At 37.0% G+C, this 19,299-nt stretch overlaps 1 protein-coding gene across 1 annotated transcript in view; it reads right to left on the reverse strand.

Annotated features, from left to right (window-relative positions):
- LOC135211262 (hemicentin-1-like) overlaps positions 1-19,299 on the reverse strand; it is a gene marked incomplete in the record, with an annotated part of 257,809 nt that overhangs the window by 233,251 nt on the left and 5,259 nt on the right. The window contains 1 exon segment of the mRNA XM_064244559.1: positions 17,217-17,792. Coding sequence (XP_064100629.1) covers positions 17,217-17,718 — 502 coding nt within the window.

The following is a 19,299-nucleotide window of genomic DNA, read 5'->3' on the forward strand; positions in this document are numbered from 1 at the left end:
AAATAGCATGTGCTGCAAATGTTGCCTAGCTGAGCTCAACTTCTAAGTAATAAAGAAAAGAAAGCCTTTGGTTCATGGAGAGAAGGGGATGGGGACGCAGTCCATAAAGAAAGAAGAAAAAGAAAAAAAAAGAGATAAAGTTAATGAGAAGTTAAGTGAAGGAGTAAACACTGCGACAGATCAATTCATTATCCAAATTCTCAGGGCTGTTTAAACTATAGCTGTGGAGGTCACATGGCAAGGGGGAGAACAATGAACGATACATAAAAATGACCTGTTATGCCAAACGCTTTTCTCGTGCCTTCTCAGAATGAAGCCGGCAAAAGTGAAAGATAAAAAAAAAAAAAAAAAAAAAACACACACACACACACACACATACACAAACAGCTAAAATATAACAATAGCATCTACATACAAAGAAGGAGGGGCGTTACATCATGAACTCTAGGTTTTAAAAACTGTCGGCAAAGCTGAGGCTATGATAGACTGCAAATCAGGTCAACCACTTTGACGCCAAGGTCGGTCAGTAGTCCTAATCCGAGTAGAGTGATAAACACACGAATGGTGTTTATTTATTTCAACCGTACGAAGCCTAACAGAAATAGGACAAGGTTATAAGCACTCGTACTTATAAGCACTACAGTGGCTCTTGAGATCTTTCGTAGTTTATGTATCGATGTTATTTGTTTGTTTGTTCATTTTCTTCATGCGTATTCATTTTAGTACTGATGTTACTTAGTGTGGTACTGTTTTCAATGAAATACTGTCGTCAGAACTCCGTTTAATAGTTTAGGACCCTTTTAATATAAGGTAACATGAGAGTTTGTACGGCGCTCAAAAAAAAAAAAAAAAAAAAAAAAAACACACACACACACACACCAATACAAGTGAAGAATGTTTGGTCTAACGTATGAACATCAAAGCTCACTTGTAAACTCAGGATCTTAAAACTCCCAATTGTAACTACGCACGGAAGATGGAGACGGAGCCTCTCGTGTTAAATAACGAATGTATTTATGCGTTTCTGTAGCAACAATTCGACCTTGATTGTTGAAAAGACTCATTGTCCTCTAGACTGATGCCCTGTTCTAGCCCAGGCCAGAAGGAAACCAGTCAGTAGGGGGACGGAAGATGTTCTCGGCTTAACTATGAGGATAGTAATAAACCTTCTGATTCTCAAAGGAAGGATGTTTGTGAGAACCAGGAAAAAACAGAAACGGGAACGGAATTCTGAAGTTTGGCAGCAGAGGAAAAAAAACTTGGGACATGAACATGTCTGGCGTCATTGCAGTGACATACTACAATATGCCTGCTACACAACCGTAATGCTTGCACTGGATTTCACTGCCTAATGAAACAAATTGTTTTTAAGCCTTTCTTTATGTTTCATAAATTACAGTGATGGAAACTCCGCCTAAGGAATAATATACATGCATAAATATACATGTAAAAGCGTTGCGAATTGAATTCACGGTAAAGATTCCTTAGTCCTCGCCTCATAAAATATACATAATGATTAGAAGATAAAGAAATATTATACCGTATGAAGCACCTTGTTCTCCATTAACTGTCCTGGTTCACAGCCAAAATAACAACGTTATGAAAGAAATTGAAACCGGAGACATCAATGAGCAGAGAAATTTCAAAATTCTTGACTGATATTGAAGAACAAGGAAACAAAGGGACAAATCTACCTGGTGGAGTACCTGTTTTCTAATGAATTTCATGGATACTGACGATGGAGAAAGTAGTGTGTATGCTACATCTTACAAGAAATGGATGAATTCGAAATGATAGTCTTGAGAGATTTCGAGATTCTTCTCAAAACTCCCATGTTCAAACAAAAATATAGTCTTAAGAGGGAAAAATATATAAACATTCTTACCAGGGAAATTGTTCCTTCCTCAAATTATGCTACTCATTGTTCTGAATTCTCATTTTTAAACTCAGAAGCTGATGACGTAATTGGACATTATGCACCAATTCATTTTCAGAACATTATAAAACTATGACGAAACCGCATATCGGAAGCATGAATACTTTTACTCGAAGATTATTTTATCCAAACAAGACTTTTTTTTTTTTTTCTCTCCAGAATTTGTAATGTAGCTTATCTGCCTAATGTGGAGCACAAGAAGAGTGTCTCTCATTCCCCGTAGACCTTTATGTGACAGATAGACAGTCAATGAAAGATTCCTGATTTGAGAAAGAAAATAATTCAGAATTAATGTAATAGTGAATGTAATTTTATTTCATGATATTCTAGACCAGATTTCAGTTTTGTGCCTAATTTACAGTTCGTCTGTTACCCACCGAGCGAGAATGCTAAAAAGAAAAAAGGAAAATAAAAAGACGAAAAAAAAGTTTTAAACAAAATAAAATGGGAAATCCATTTCCATGCTTACAGAAGGATTACCATGATTACCAAAGACACTGGATAAACCTAAGCCCAAAAATTCAATTAAATGTTGTTTGCTTTTGTTTTGAAATTACTCGTGCGTTTTAATCGGACAACTTAAAAAAAAAAGTACGATAGAATCTGAATGTGCTTAATAGCTCTCTCAGCATGCATTTTTATCATTATTATTATATTATCATTGGGGAAATACATCCACTTATGTATATATTACAAATAGGATTGATATTCAGCACTTATACAGGTGTATGGAGTGATTTAGCTGACTATTCGCTGCCCCGTGAAAATGATAGTCCTCATAACATATATGTATGTGCATATACAGAAAGATTTCGGGAAACTGTTCGATTCCCCTTTTCAATCCTTTTCTGTACAGATTTATCATCAAATATAAGTACATACATATACATAACTGGATTTGTTTCTATATTTCAAGACTCATGCAATTATTATTATTATTATTAGGAAAGTAAATCCACCGTGGTATGCCTGTTTGATTTTTTAAAAATACACTGTTGTGTATGTAAAAAAAATCAAACAGATATACTACTGTGGATTTACTTTCCAATTTTATAGACTCATGGGATTATGAGTTTTCTTTAAATTATTATTATTATTATTATTATTATTATTATTATTGATTATTCTTATTTATTATTAGTATTACAAAACAAATTTTTGTTTTGCTTCAAGCCTAGAAATAAACAAGTAAAACTTAAGGGCAAACATATTAAAAGGGCTAACTATGACCACTCACTTATTGTACCTAACTAAAAACAGGATTAGGTACGAAACACCAAGAAAGTTGAATAAACTTTGCACCATCAGCATTAATAACCATTAGCTCACAACTGACGTCACAATAAAGACAGATTTACCACTACACACCATAATTGCTCCCCTTTATAAACTCCCAGAAAGTCTAGAAAAAGCATACAGCGGTGCCAGTAAGGTTCAAAAGGGGTTACCGTAACCAGAGAGAGAGAGAGAGAGAGAGAGAGAGAGAGGAGAATAAGTATATCTTTTGAAAGACTTGAGTCGCAAAAGCGTGTCTTTCAAGGTTTTCGTGCATTTTAAGACGATGTAAATAAAAAGGTGTTGGTGGGTGTGTGTGTATGTCACACACAGACACACGACACACACACACACACACGCACAGAGAGAGAGAGAGAGAGAGAGAGAGAGAGAGAGAGGAGAGAGAGAGAACGCTCGCAAAAATATTTTCCGAGACGCATTAGAGTGAAAAAAGAAGAACAGACAAGGTCTTCCTGCATTTTAGACTTAGGTAGACAGATGGATAAATGAAGGTGTTTTCGCGTGTGTACGAGTGTATTACACACACTCACACGCACACACGTAGAGGGTTGGAGTGATGGGGCCGGGAGCTGGGAGGGTCAGTGGGGCCAATTTCCCCCCCTGGGTAAAAGGCTGTAAGCTGAGTGTCCCAGAGGCCTGGTGGCCATTAAGGATGACAACAGTGCTTTCATATGGCCCCGGAGAGAGCTGGGATGCTGCTTCTTCTACTCCCCTTTCATCTCTCTCTCTCTCTCTCTCTCTCTCTCTCTCTCTCTCTGGCGGTTTTGCTCTCGTCATTACTCCCCTGTCTTCCTCTCGTGTGTTCTGGTTTAGAGTTTATCTCCAAATTAATTTTTTTTCTTTATGCTTTTATTTCTGCAGTTCTTATAAATGTATATGTATATGTATGTGTATATGATTATGTATGTACACATGCATATTCAGTGAAGTCAGGCGCATCTACCTTGATTTTTTAAGCACATACATATGTATAAACATATACATATATAAGAACTTCAGAACTGAAAACACAAATTTAATTTAGAATTGGTCTCCAAAATAATTTTTTTAAATTTCTGTAGTTCATATATATATATATATATGTATATATATATATATATATATACATAGATATAATATATGATATATATATTATATATAATATTATATTAATATTAATATTAATATATATATAGATAATATATATATATATACATATATATATATATATATATATATATATATATATATATATATATATACATACATATATAATTATTTTTTCCAATTTCTTTGATTTTTCAAATTATTCATTATTCCATTTGCTCCCTTTAATTCCTTCTTTTAATACAGTCTTCTCTATCCCAGTGACTAATGTTTGCTGCTCTATAATTATTCAAAATATACAAAACTATCTTATTTTTATTAGTAAACTACGAAAGCCCCCCTTTTTTTAAAACATGTAACGCAAGTTAATTTACCCAATACATCAATTACTCTCATTTTGGGATTCTACCGCCTTCGTAATAAATTAGGCTTGGAAAGTGCTGTAGATTCCTACGGCTGCCATAGCTAACAGCTGGGCCCACTGGCTGTTTTTTTGGCTCAGTCCAGCGAGAGGGTTGGCGAGTTTTAGCCATTAATAGAACGGTAACCGATAATTCGTTGATTGATTGATTTAAGACTACTAAAATTGGCGTCAAGTAAAGGAAAATATTTAATAATATGTAATACACAGATTCTAATTTTTCTTTCCTTCAAGCTGGAAAGGTTCGGAATTACATTCCTGCCTCTGTTTGCAATAACATCTACAAACTTTCTTCCGTTGCAAGGCTAAAAAGTGCTAGCTTTGTCATTGCAAATAAACTAAACCAATCTTTTCCATTTTCCTAACAGTTGTTTTCATCGAATTTGGGCTGGAACGCCTACCATTCTGTGATGCAACTAGTTAGGTCCTCATGGTGGCCTGGTATTTATATTAACGATTTAAGGCCTGCTGTTTTATTATACAGTAGTCCTAATTTCGGTGACCTGTAACCACTAATGTAGGCTTATGTATGAAGTTAATTCTGCATAAAACTTAGTGAATTAATCCTATTTTGACTAAACCACTCCCCCTCGCCCTACAACCCCTCAACCCCCCAACCACACCCGCCCCCCCCAAAAAAAAAAAAAACTCCTTGTAACGAATGGTCTATCACGATTTCTTCGCAATCTCTTACAATACTGAAGTCAAAATGTCCAAATTTAAATTATTTATGAATTATGAAAGGATTGCTACGTAAGGTAAACAATGGCCTAAGATCACACAGTTCCGAAATAACATCGCTAATTATTTTCTGAAGCAAAAGTAGTTTCCACCAAATCTTTAATCTTCTAGACACTTCGGAAAAATGTAAAAGAAAATGTGGGAAAGTTGCACCTGAGCACAGCATCCTGTTAAAGTGGCTTAAAGTTTGCAGTCATATCATTCAAGTTGTAAAAGAGGCTTTTAAGGTCTGCCCTTCATTTAAATAGCCTTTTATTTGCTATTCACCGAACCTGAAGACCATTAGCGTTTCTCCCTGAAAAAAAAGGCAAATTTATGACGGAGTTTCGCAAAGCAAAAACACTTCAGTATGGATCGTGAGTATTGGAAATTTATGACGAACTCGCTAATGAGCAAAGAAATGTACATTTAGCATTTACCTGGAAATAATTGTTGACGCAATCCTCCAGCCAGGAGACGCCTCCAGATTTCCTTTATTAGGTCAATGTCATGAGATATGATGATATGAAGGAACAATGGAGAAGCCATATTTGCCCGTCAACTCGTTTTCCTATTACTTTTGCACGTTAAATATCTACATGCCAGCTGTGCATACAAGGATGAATACTTAAATGTTCAAAGCGCAATGACAGCATTTCTTTTATGCATAGAGGAAGTACAAGAAATGTGTAAGACTCACGTGATTTACTTATTGTTTGAAAATGTATGCTCTCAAATAGAAAATTACCGTGCAAAATATTGTGTTGTTTATTTTTCTGACGTCAGTATATTCTTGTTAGGTTTTGGATCTTTGCTGTAACGATTGGTATTAAAAATATGGCGTGATCGGACCTCCACTGCAAGATTTTCCCCGCATGCATCAGTTGTTAATATTATATTCCTACTGTTAACATAAATTAAAAATTGCTAAGATCTACGGCCAAATAGAGACGGTTATTTATTTTTTATATTTTCATTCAAATAAATAAATCATAAATATCCTATCCTAAAATTCCTGTATTTTAAACCCAACGCTAAACACCTTTTTCAGACCTTTTCAGGCTCTTCCGTAGATCTTTGCTACACCTCCCAACAAGAGCAACAACAACAACAAAATAGTTTGTAGGCTTACTCCCTGCTCAAGCGAACATATTATTTGGCCGGTAGGCATGGGAAAGTAATCCTTTGTTCACTAAATTTTGTAAAGTACGATATACTGCAGGATCACGATGTTATTGCTGTAAGCCGAAATGCAAAGGTTCTTGTTCAAAAAAAGGGGTTAGTTCCCGACTCACAGAGTTCTCAAACTTTCATTACATACTTCTCTGCCTTAAGACGAAGTGCATTAATGTCACAAGACATTCCCACTTTTAGGTACAACTCATAGCAGATGGGTCGTCAAGGGAAGAACATTGTTGGCTTAGAGTAGGGAGAGCGAGTGTAGATGAAGCTTTTGTGATGGAAAAATTTTTGAGAAGTTAAGAAGTAAAGGGCAATGTTTGTATATGCCATACGTTGATCTAGAGAAGTCTTATGACATGACTAAAGGAGATACGATGCGAAGCGTGCACTATGAACGATTAGCATCTTATTACGTTGCAAGTGAAGCATGTACAAGATTATGTGGATCGGAGAATGATTTGGTATGATGTCAGGGCTTGGGCAGAGCAGATTATACCTCTGTGTTTGCTTAGTCTCTATACCGAACTGCTCTTAACGTAAGGTTGTCATCGGAAGTTGAAATGGTTGAAGTTTGAAGATGCCGTGTTAATTGGTGATAAGGAAGAAAAGTGATATAAACAGATGGCAAGAGGCAAGCAATCTTGATCTGTCCAAGAATAATTAGCCTATTTCTGTTCAGTTAGTATGTATAAAAAGCAGAATTGCCGGATCTCTTCAAGTTGACAAGAATCAAACAAACAAAGTCACGAGTAGTCAATGACGTAATCAGAGAAAATGACAATGCGATAAGCATACGACATCACTCCGTGAAAGGAAAGGAAAAAAAAAAGTTTTTAAAACAGCATCAACAACAGTGGAAGACAGTGGTTAATCCCAGTAGATTTTGATGAATGCCTCTCTGTCTGGACAATGATTCTGCGCGCATGTTTGTTACTATGTTGTCTTTGGTTATACGGTTGGAAAATCCATACTCAATTTAATATTCTACATTATGCTCCTTGCGAAAAAATATCATAACAAATGAGATTATTTTCTTCCCAGGTTGGAAACATTTTTCTTTTTTTACTCTGTCCTGCGTATAACATTATGGAATTTTCATTATAGCACAGAAGAGAGAGACAGAGAGAGAGAGAGAGAGAGAGAGAGAGAGAGAGAGAGAGAGAGAGAGAGAGAGATTAATATTCATTTGATATCATTTAAACTGGCTTCACGCAAATGAATGTTAATTTACTCCTCTCTCTAACCTTGTGGGTATTATACAAACCACTGCCTCATTTATCTATGTTAAACCACTTTACGCGAAAGCAAGAAACGAGAGAGAGAGAGAGAGAGAGAGAGAGAGAGAGAGAGAGAGAAGAGAGAGAGACACGAATAAAACAGACTAAACTCTCAAAAGCTTTAATTAAGAGGATGATATCATTACTGCATACAAACTAGAGAAGATCCGGTGTGTCGATAAAACCATAAAGCACGGCGGCTTCGTTTATCTTTCTCAAAACTATTAGATGAAGCGTTCTTACTTCCTACCGATCTCAAGTGCTTGTTAGTCTACAAAACAACAGATGGCTGCAATAGAGAGAGAGAGAGAGAGAGAGAGAGAGAGAGAGAGAGAGAGAGAGAGAGAGAGTTCATCTGCTGAGAACGAGTTTTTTTCTGTGTTTATTTTCATCGGTCTATATCGTACGAGTGTTTTGCAAATGTATTTTAATTTTTATTGTTTTTCTTGGTCAGAATCGCATTATGAACTAAGAGAGCAAATATGGTGAATGAAGGATTTCACAACTCTAAAAAAAAGAAAAAAAAAAACTCGTATTCAACGCAACCGTTATTTCCGAATGAAATCCTTCGAAAATGGTTAAATGCAGGCATCGGGTTGCCAAGAAAAGAAGTAAGTAAGAAAATAAGATACACTTACTAAAAAAAACTGGAAAATAACTTCAGCAAGAAATCAATACTTTAAAATTCACTTTCCATTGTTAGTGTCTCGTGAGAGTGAAGAGGCTTTTGAGATACAAGAGCCATGTTTCCCCTCTCGCTAATAGCTGTAAAAACAATGACTTTCTTCTGGATGTCTAGAGGGGAGGAAGAGTAAATATTTATGAAAGGAAGTTTGGAAGTTGGGAGATAAACATATATATATGTATATGTATATGTATATGTATATGCATATGTATGCATACATACATATATACATATATATATATACTATAATATACATATATCTATATTATATATATAATATATATATATATATATATAGATATAATATATATATATTATATATATATATATATTCATGTGTGTGTGATTACCTCCCAGCTTCTTGTATCGAGACTTTTCCCAGGTTTTCAATCATGTTTTATCAAGTCTCTCTCTCTATCTCTCTCTCTCTCTCTCTCCACCCCACGACTTACAACTAGGCGTAAGATCCAGGTACAAGCCAACAGAAGCACACCATCAGCATTCTAACCAGTTCAGCTGTTTACGTTCTTTGTTCTTTCTTTGGGGTTGGGATCCTTCTCTTCTGCAATAGCCCAATAACATCCTCAGGCCCATCTCTCCTTACTGAGGAGCGCTCACTCCCTATCCACTCCTTAATACGGAACTTGGTAACTGTTAAGAGAGAGAGAGAGAGAGAGAGAGAGAGAGAGAGAGAGAGAGAGGCGCTGTATATTCCAAGGAAGTACTTGTTTATATAGTCGAGTTACGAAACTCGCTCTCTTTCGCCCTCAGGACCTCCTTCCTTTATCTATTTTCCTCTCTTATTTCCTTCTGACTGTCTACGAAAAAAAGGGGAAAGAGGCGAAAAACAGACCAAGAAAGAGAAACCTACTGACTAAGCAGAAAAGTTTTCCTGAAAGTAACCGAGGAATAAGTTGTTCTTAACCTTTTGTGTGTGTGTGTGTGTGAGAGAGAGAGAGAGAGAGAGAGAGAGAGAGAGAGTGAGAGAGAGAGAAAGAGAGAGAGAGTATATCTCATGAAACAATCCGGAGAGTACCTCATCGAATGTCTCCGGTTGATAAGATGGCATACATTTTTTTTTCTTGCTCTCTTCCTCTCATTGACAAAGCTAAAACCCAAAACAGTGAACTGACAACCTCGTATATGATTCATTGCTTTGGTCGACAAGCGCTTGCTGAATTTTCATGGAAACGCGGCCATGCTGTCTAATCCTAGTTCCCGGAGTGGGCGCGGGTTTGCTCGTATGAGAATAAGGAGAGAGAGAGAGAGAGAGAGAGAGAGAGAGAGAGAGAGAGAGAGAGAGAGAGAGATGATTTGCGTTCGGCATCTGTTGAATGATGCATGTTAGCAAATGGACAAATAAGACCGGAGAGATTCTTCGTCACTCATTAAATTAATCAAGATTCGAAGTATTGCTTCCGTATCAGTTAAACCCTGCTGTCGATATCCTCCTCCATGGAAAATGTAATTGGACAGCTGTTGCTTTTGCAGCTCCTGTCAGGCATCGCCGCCCACTCTAAAGCTCGTTAATAAACCACTGATTGATCGTGAAATCTCTCTCTCTCTCTCTCTCTCTCTCTCTCTCTCTCTCTGGTCCGAAGTTCGATTCTGGGCTCGGCCAACGCGGAGTCAGAGGATTTTATTTCTGGTGATAAAAATTCCTTTCTCGATATAATGTGGTTCGGATCCCACAATAAGCTGTAGGACCCGTTGCTAGGTGGCCAATTGGTTCCTAGCCACGTAGAAATATTTAATCCTTCGGGCCAGACCTAGGAGAGCTGTTAATCAGCTCAGTGGTCTGGTAAAACTAAGACACTAACTCTCTCTCTCTCTCTCTCTCTCCTTTAACTGACCCTTAAAATAGCAGCCTGTCTGCGGCGATGATCTCGTGACGCCAAAGACAGATTGCCACATCAATAAATTCTGGATAAACTCATGCACGGTCAGGTTGCCCTAATCAAGGAGTGACCAGTAATTTCAAGCTTCCTAATGAACAGGGTGTTGCTTTGGTTTATCAGTGTCATATGATCATCACTAACTTACGGGTGTATATCAGCACTCCGCCTATTGGGTGTATTATTTTAATTTCCTCATTAACATCATATCCATATTCATTTTCATCTTACATGTCATTACTGATTCTATCCTCTGGCATCGGAGCTCTTCGTGGCATTCTTTCCATCAGCAAGTGAAGTATTTGTTGAGCCAATATTTGCCAGGCGAAGCACTCGGTTTTTCATTTGCGTCTTAAAACTTAATTATCGTAACTTTACCGAGGCGGTAAAAGCTGATATATTATGTTCTTGGATCCAGTGCTATTACTGTAGAATTTGATGAAAAATTAGTTTACACTTCTTGTGTACACGAATGAGTAGTTGTTCAACCCCTTGACTTTTTGTTTAAAGTGCGGCAGTTAATATTTAATTTTTTTTACCTTGTCTTCACGTTCAGCTTATTCCAAAAATTCATCCTAGGTCCCAGATGAAAAACGACTCTAATTTCTCGTGCGAAATATGACGCCCAATACAGTATTTTAGCTCCTTATGCAATGCCATTGAAATGACCAGACGAGAGACAGGGAAAAACATTTAATTTAAGTGAATGTCAGATAGATGTCTCTTTCCTGGCGCCACCAAGGGAGGCCACTGAGGCACTGAATGCCAAATCTAAGCCAATTTGTTTTCCGGATCAACTGAAGGCAAAAACTTGGGAATTTGGCCAAAATCTTGGCCAAATTTGGTTTTCCTGGATCCACTGAGGCACCTCTTGGAATTTATGCTCCAAATTCTTGGCCAATTTGGTTTCCCTGGATCCACTGAGGACCAAACCTGGAATTGCCAAATCCTTGGCCAATTTGTTTCTCCTGGATCCACTGAGGCACTGAATGCCAAACTTGGCCAATTGTTTCCGTATCCACGAGGCACTGAATGCCAAACTAGCCAATGTTTCCTGGAATCCCACTGAGGCAATGAATGCCAAATCAAGCCAATTGGTTTCCTGAATCCACTGAGGCACTGATGCCAAATCTTGGCCAATTTGTTTCCGTGGATCCACTGAAGGCCACTATGCAAATCAATGCCAACTGGTCCTGGATCCACTGTAGGCCAAACTTGGAATTTGCCATACTTGGCATGTGGTTCCTGGGATCCACTGAGGCACGAAGCCAAATCTGGAATTGTTTCCTGGAAATCCACTGAGGCACCTGAATTTGCCATCCTAGGCAAATTGTTGCCCTGGATCCACGAGGCACTGAATGCATCTAGGCCAATTTGTTTCCTGGATCCACTGAGGCACTGAATGCCAAATCTTGGCCAATTTGTTTCCTGGATCCACTGAGGCACTGAATGCCAAATCTTGGCCAATTTGTTTCCTGGATCCACTGAGGCACTGAATGCCAAATCTAGGTCAATTTGTTTCCTGGATCCACCGAGGCACTGAATGCCAAATCTAGGTTAATGTTCCTGGAAATCCACTGAGGCACTGAATGCCAAATCTTGGCCAATTTGTTTCCTGGATCCACTGAGGCACTGAATGCCAAATCTAGGTTAATTTGTTTCCTGGATCCACTGAGGCACTGAATGCCAAATCTAGGTTAATTTGTTTCCTGGATCCACTGAGGCACTGAATGCCAAATCTAGGTTAATTTGTTTCCTGGATCCACTGAGGCACTGAATGCCAAATCTTGGCCAATTTGTTTCCTGGATCCACTGAGGCACTGAATGCCAAATCTAGGCCAACTTGTTTCCTGGATCCACTGAGGCACTGAATGCCAAATCTAAGCCAATTTGTTTCCTGGATCCACTGAGGCACTGAATGCCAAATCTTGGCCAATTTGTTTCCTGGATCCACTGAGGCACTGAATGCCAAATCTAGGCCAATTTGTTTCCTGAATCCACTGAGGCACTGAATGCCAAATCTAAGCCAATTTGTTTCCTGGATCCACTGAGGCACTGAATGCCAAATCTAGGTTAATTTGTTTCCTGGATCCACTGAGGCACTGAATGCCAAATCTTGGCCAATTTGTTTCCTGGATCCACTGAGGCACTGAATGCCAAATCTTGGCCAATTTGTTTCCTGGATCCACTGAGGCACTGAATGCCAAATCTAGGTTAATTTGTTTCCTGGATCCACTGAAGCACTGAATGCCAAATCTAAGCCAATGTGTTTCCTGGATCCACTGAGGCACTGAATGCCAAATCTAGGTTAATTTGTTTACTGGATCCACTGAGGCACTGAATGCCAAATCTTGGCCAATTTGTTTCCTGGATCCACTGAGGCACTGAATGCCAAATCTTGGCCAATTTGTTTCCTGGATCCACTGAGGCACGTGACACTGACAATTGGTCAGACTCTGTCATGATGACCGCGGGAACATCACTTGGACACTCGATGCAACGACCAGACCAGCCTTTCTTTCAAAGCCACTCACTGAGACCAATCACTGAGACATTTCTTTCTGTGCAAGGAAAAAATCAGACGAGGTTCGTATTTTCGTCATTTCGCAGATCCGTCGCCTAGGTCACAGGAGGAAAGGGAAATTGATCAAAGTCTCCTCCATACATACGTGAAATAACCAGCTGTTGAGCTTCTTTATTTCCATCGCTGTCTCTACGCTGACGGGTTAGTTGCATTTATGCCTCATCAACTATTTCTATCGAAAGCGTCTTCCATTGCTAAACCGTTTTATCCATAATCCCCCTCACTTCATCACGCCATTCCCCTACCTCAACCCTTAACAGATTCCACTTAAGCCTTCTTACTTCTCTCCTCCTCATCCTTACACACATGCCCAAACCAACTCAGCCTCGAATATCTAAAGATACCAGAAATCTTTCGCAGTCCAGCACATCTCCTAATTTCTTCTTTTTGTAGCATCTAACTCATCTGTGTAGCTCTAAGGTTCCTCATTTTAAAGTGTGAAAAAGTGTGAATGCTGCACTGCAAATTTACTTCCCTTGTTCCCAAGCTTCCACCTAAGCTTTGATGTGAAAAAGCAGCGTTGTGCCTGCTGCAATGAGGCTTTGATTAATTAAGCTCAATTCGATAAGCATTCAGAACAATCATTCTTACACCTGGTTTTCCCCTGAAAGGCCGAGAGTGAGTAAGCTGGTTTATTGACTGGACGTTTATAGAGTGAATACATCAAATAGTCTTAAGAATGAATAAACAATTGCATAGTGCGATGCTGATGTATCAAGTAGTCTAAGATTGGGTTTGATTTATCACAGAAACAATAAGTTATACATAAATAGACAAATAAAGATGGAGTGAATGTTTACAAGTAAGCTTGAGCAAATCCAAGTTCGTAGATTGTTAAACAGTATAATAAAGATAAAATAAAAAACATCTCACAACCGAACAAAAACAGGAGGTAGTGGCTCTTGAGATATATGGTGAGGAACAGACTTAATTATTGCATATTTTCAACTGCTCTGCGACATACCTACATACTTATGCTCTTGTCTTCTAAACAATATTTGTCTTTTTGACGGCAAATTTTCTAATTAATAATGTAAAAAAAAAAAAATTGCCATACATTTGAAGAAGGGAATCGAATATTCAAATCCATCTTTATTTTACTAACAAATATAAACAATGAAAATATGCGCCGAATTTTCTGCTGCACAATCGAGATTTCTGTACAGCATATAATGCTGTATGAAACTCTTAGCTATGGTGCCATGAAACTCTCAGCCGCAACCCATGAAACTCTCAGCAGCGGCCCATGAAACATTCAGCCCTGATGATTGGAGGGTGGATGATCAACATACCAATTCGCAGCCCTCTAGCCTCAGTATTTTTCAAGAAATGCAGGCGGACAGACAAATGGCCATCTCAATAGTTTTCTTTAACATGAAACTAAAATGCCTTGGGAGTTTATTAACTAGAAACCAAAATACTAATGAAAAGGGAAGTCTAGATTAGGATAGCTACCAGAGGTCTTTATCACTTGTTCACCTAAACGCCCCTGGCATCTTGTCTATGCCTTCAAACCCTACTCGAGCAACGGACATTACCTCGAAAGATTAACACGGGGCTGACGGCAATCACCTACTTATTCTAATCTCTGTAACTCACTCCAATGTCCTTTCATGTACATTTATAAAATTCAAACTTTTGATATCTGTCATATCAAGTCAAAGCTATTTCAATGAGACTTACTATCTATAATCTTACGTTATACAAAAGTGAGGAGCTTTTCATTTATAATAAACGTTCAGTGAGGAACGATGGAATGAAATGCTAGATGACATTTAATATGGTGTTTTCATTATAACTAGGTAAGCACTCAGCTAAAAGCAGTTATTAATGATCGTAATCATTTAATGACGTAGAATATGCTTTATTCCTAAAATAGTGAATTCTAACTGTTCTTCAGAGCATTTACAACCGCCACTATATTCTACCCATTAAGATATTATTACTATGGTATTTTAGAATTAATACTTATTCACCATCTCATGATGTAACCCTTCCGAGACATAACATACTGAAAGATCTGATGGATCGTTCTCATTTTTACAAACATTACACTTGGGAAGTTTGAAGCTTATTTAGCCAAAGGGGAATGAAAAAGAGTCGTTATTAGACTAACATTATCATATTCCAATCTAACAATAATCTTATTACATGAGGTTTATCGAAGCCAACAATTCTAGAAAGACAGGACACTATAAGAGTACACTTATTTCTACGTATTCAGATCGTTAAGATGGCGGAGGCTGGTGGGGTTTTGGGGAGGGGGTTGGGTTGTGGGGGTGAAGAATGAGAGACATAATTAAAGAAATGTAGGAAATAAAATTTAGGAAGAGTAGTATAAGCAGTACCAATAACTACTATAACACCATTGGGCAGCCACACAAGACACTTGAAGATGAGTTTACAGTGAAACCAGAGTCTATCACATTGGCCATAACATCGTACATTTGCGAAAGTCAAAGTGAGGCCAACAGCCTGATAAATTGAATAGGGTAGTACGGGAGGCATTAGATTGCACCGACATGAAATTTATACTATACTCTGTTTTTTTTCCATCTGTCCATCCGCCTGTGGTGTATGCGCATGGTAACACTGCGTCCCGGGTTTTAAATGATATCCTATTTCGAATATTAACGGTGTCATTCGCATACAGTAATTTATTAAAACATTTTTCAGTTGCAAATGTAAACCCAGATATCCTTTTATTTACCTAAAACTTACACATAGCATAACTATCTAAAGCCCGGGACGCAGTGTTACCATGCGAAAACACCACTGACGGATGGACAGATGGAAAAAAAACAGAGTATAGTGACGGAGTAACATATAAGACTAATTGCTATTTAGAGTCGGTATTAAGTAAAATCTCAAAGATTTCAGTTGTGGTGGAGCCAAAAGTAATATATTTCCTAATCTAATGTATCATTGGTCAATCTGAAATTTCATTTTACTTACTTATTTCTTTGAACATGTTCGCTGAAAGCGTACCTTAGTTTGATGACTGACATCCTCGACCGAAGAAATTCATTTCGAAAGACAATAAACAAAAGCTGAGATTTCACCCTTTTACCGTCTATATTTCAAGGAAAGGGAAATGTGCATTAAAGGTTGTTTGTACGAGCTAAATACCACTGCTCCTCACATTACGCGATTACCATATGTATGTGCTCAGTTAGGAGCGGGGATGATTTTTGCATTCTTTTTATCCTTATAGTATTAGATCCAGTAGTTTGCAGTCTACCTTGAATATCCGAGACTATAAAAACCTTTACTATTTTCCCCTCTAGCACGCTTTGAAAATATACTTTGAAATCTTAAGAGATACTATCTAATGCTATTTTACATAAGACGTTTCATCTTGTATTTTGTTTCTTGAGAAATATATAATTCTCCATCCTGAACCACGCATTAGCACCGTAAACACCTTGTCACACTACAAATACTTTACATTGAAGTATTCTATCATGTTGCAACGTATCTAATGGTGATCATTTTACCAAACCTTGTCTGTGGAAACACATAAAGTAATGTAACCCAGTTGGACTGTTTTTTTTAAGAGTGACATTTTACCCTATGATTTCTAATATCTCCTGTCATTTATATTATAAAATTCTCTTTATATCTTACAATAGACATTTTACCTGTTAGCCCAGGTTTCGTTATTATGCCTATTCTTCGTTATGCCAATTATTTAAAACATTTTGAAGTAACAAAATTAACATTTAAGTATTAGTTTCTTTTTTAACATAATAAACCTTACATTCACATATGCCTAAGCTACGAACAATAGACATTTTACATATTAGCCCAGACTTCGTTATAATGTCCACTCTTTTTTCAAACATTTTGAAGTAAAAGATTTAATATTTAAGAATTAAACTCTTTTTATTTCACGGAACATTACATTTACATACGTCTAAGCCACTAAGTCAAACAAAGGAATTTACTCCTGTTACTTTTACCTTTCATCCTAGAGCTCATTATACTATCGACTTTTTGTTATACCATTTCCTTAAAACATTTTGAAGTAAAAGAATTAACATTTTAGTATCAGAGTTTTTTTAACATAGTAGACCTTGCATTGTATGACTAAGCTACGAACTCAAAACAAAAGAGCTTATTCGTTTTACTTACCGGGGTCATGGAATGGCATGAGAACGTAGTTGTGGATCGGCCTCTCAAATTTTTCCAGAACCGTCTTTAGGATCTTCTCGGCGCCGTCGATGACCTGCAGGAGGTCGTCGGACATGGATCCCGTCGTATCGAAGACGAAGGCAAGGGTGGCAGCGCCCTCCTCGACCGGGTCTCTGGAAGCCAGGTCGATGTATCCTTGAGAGAATGACGACCGTAGGCTCGTAGGATAACTGAGGTGGGTCGAGGATGCCTTTTCCAGATTCCTGTGAATGTCCCTCCTAGGACGCTGTAGTTCTTGGTTCCATGTATCAAAGCCACCTTGGGGCATCCCAGCCCTCCACATTTCACTAATCACATTCCCGGACGTCTTTAAGTCGTTTGGGTCTGTTCTTTGCAGCACTGTGTCATCAGCGCTTGTTGCTTGACTAAGAAAACTAAGGCCTTCGGTGGCTAGAAGAAGGAGGACTAGCCTCAACACTCGTCCGCTCAGTATGTCTAACATTTTCTACCTTAGACTAAGACATGGAGCTTTTATCATAACATTCCCGGTGGATGTTTTAGTTACCTGAGAAGAGCCTTTTCATTTATAGGCAATTATGAAAAAAATGTTACACATTGTTTAGATTGAGCTGTAAAATGGCATAAACGATGTGAAAATGACATAAACGATTAAATTCAAATGATTAGTAGTAAAGATGTAGTTTTTGTGGTGGAAATCGTTTAAAAACATCAGTCAGTAAGCCATGCAGTGACTATATCACATATTTGTCATCCAGCACTAATCCCAATAAGCTACCCTTTAAATTTGTCTTTAAAAAAGATTAGTTGGTATTAACATTTTAGAGTGTGTTCAGTTCTTTAGTACTATGCAAGTTAGTCAACGGGCACTGAATTCAAAGTGAAATTATATAAAAAGCAAAAAAAAATATCCGTTGCTTCAAAACACTCCCAGTAGAAAAAAAAATCCTCTGGCTCTTACTTACCAGGTTAATAAATAAATATAAACATCCCTCCAAAAAATTATGATTAAAATACTTTGGGAGACTCAGAGGTAATACAATAACTAAAGAATAAAACTAGAAAGTTCATTAATATTGGGGGAAAGTTGTTCAAAAACTCTTACAACCTTGACTGATTGCCTGGTTGATTGATAAATGCTTGAATGGCTAAGGGTTAAAGATCAGAAACTGGCCACCAAAACCAGCCATTCAATGCAATTAAAAAAAATAAGGATTCCAAAAATATATCGACCATAACCGAATGTCTAAAAGTTAAACAGTTTTGAAGCACATATAAACAATAGTTAAAAAAATGAGGCGAAGTTGCATTATTAGATGAACGTTCAAATATAAGAAATGATTGAAAAATGAGATGAAAGTTACAAATATAAGCAATAAGATAATTGACAAATGAAGTTAAAATTACTATTATAAGTAATAGTTAAAAAATTTAAATGAAGTTAAAATTACTATTATAAGTAATAGTTAAAAAATTTAAATGGAAGTTAGTATTATAACAGTTAAAAAATTAGATTAAAGTTAAAAATATAAGCAATAATTGAAAAATGATATGAAAGTTACTAAAAAAAGCAATATTGAAATATTAGATGAACGTTCAAATATAAGAATGATTGAAAAATGAGATGAAAGTTACAAATATAAGCAATAAGCTAATTGAAAAATGAAATTAAAATGACAATTATAAGTAATAGTTAAAAAAATTAAATGGAAGTTACTATTATAACAGTTGAAAAAATGAGATGAAAGTTACATATAAGCAATAGTTGACAAATGAGATGAAAGTTACAAATATCTAAATAATAGTTGAAAAATAAGCTAAATTGTTAAGTGAAAAATATGGATGGTAGCTAGCAAAGGGAGAGGCAGCTGCTAGAGGAATATAAAAACTGGCAAAATCTCACCCCCCCCAAAAAAAAAAAAAATATATAAAAACTGGCAAAATCTCACCCCACCAAAAAAAAAAAAAATCTGCCGAACTAAAAATAAGATGTTCTTTAAGCCTTTAAATTTATCTGTTGACCATGTCAGTTAAATTAAGATAAATTAATGTTTGTGTGTGTCTG

Source organism: Macrobrachium nipponense, chromosome 4, assembly GCF_015104395.2.
Source record: "Macrobrachium nipponense isolate FS-2020 chromosome 4, ASM1510439v2, whole genome shotgun sequence".
Lineage (NCBI taxonomy): Eukaryota > Metazoa > Arthropoda > Malacostraca > Decapoda > Palaemonidae > Macrobrachium > Macrobrachium nipponense.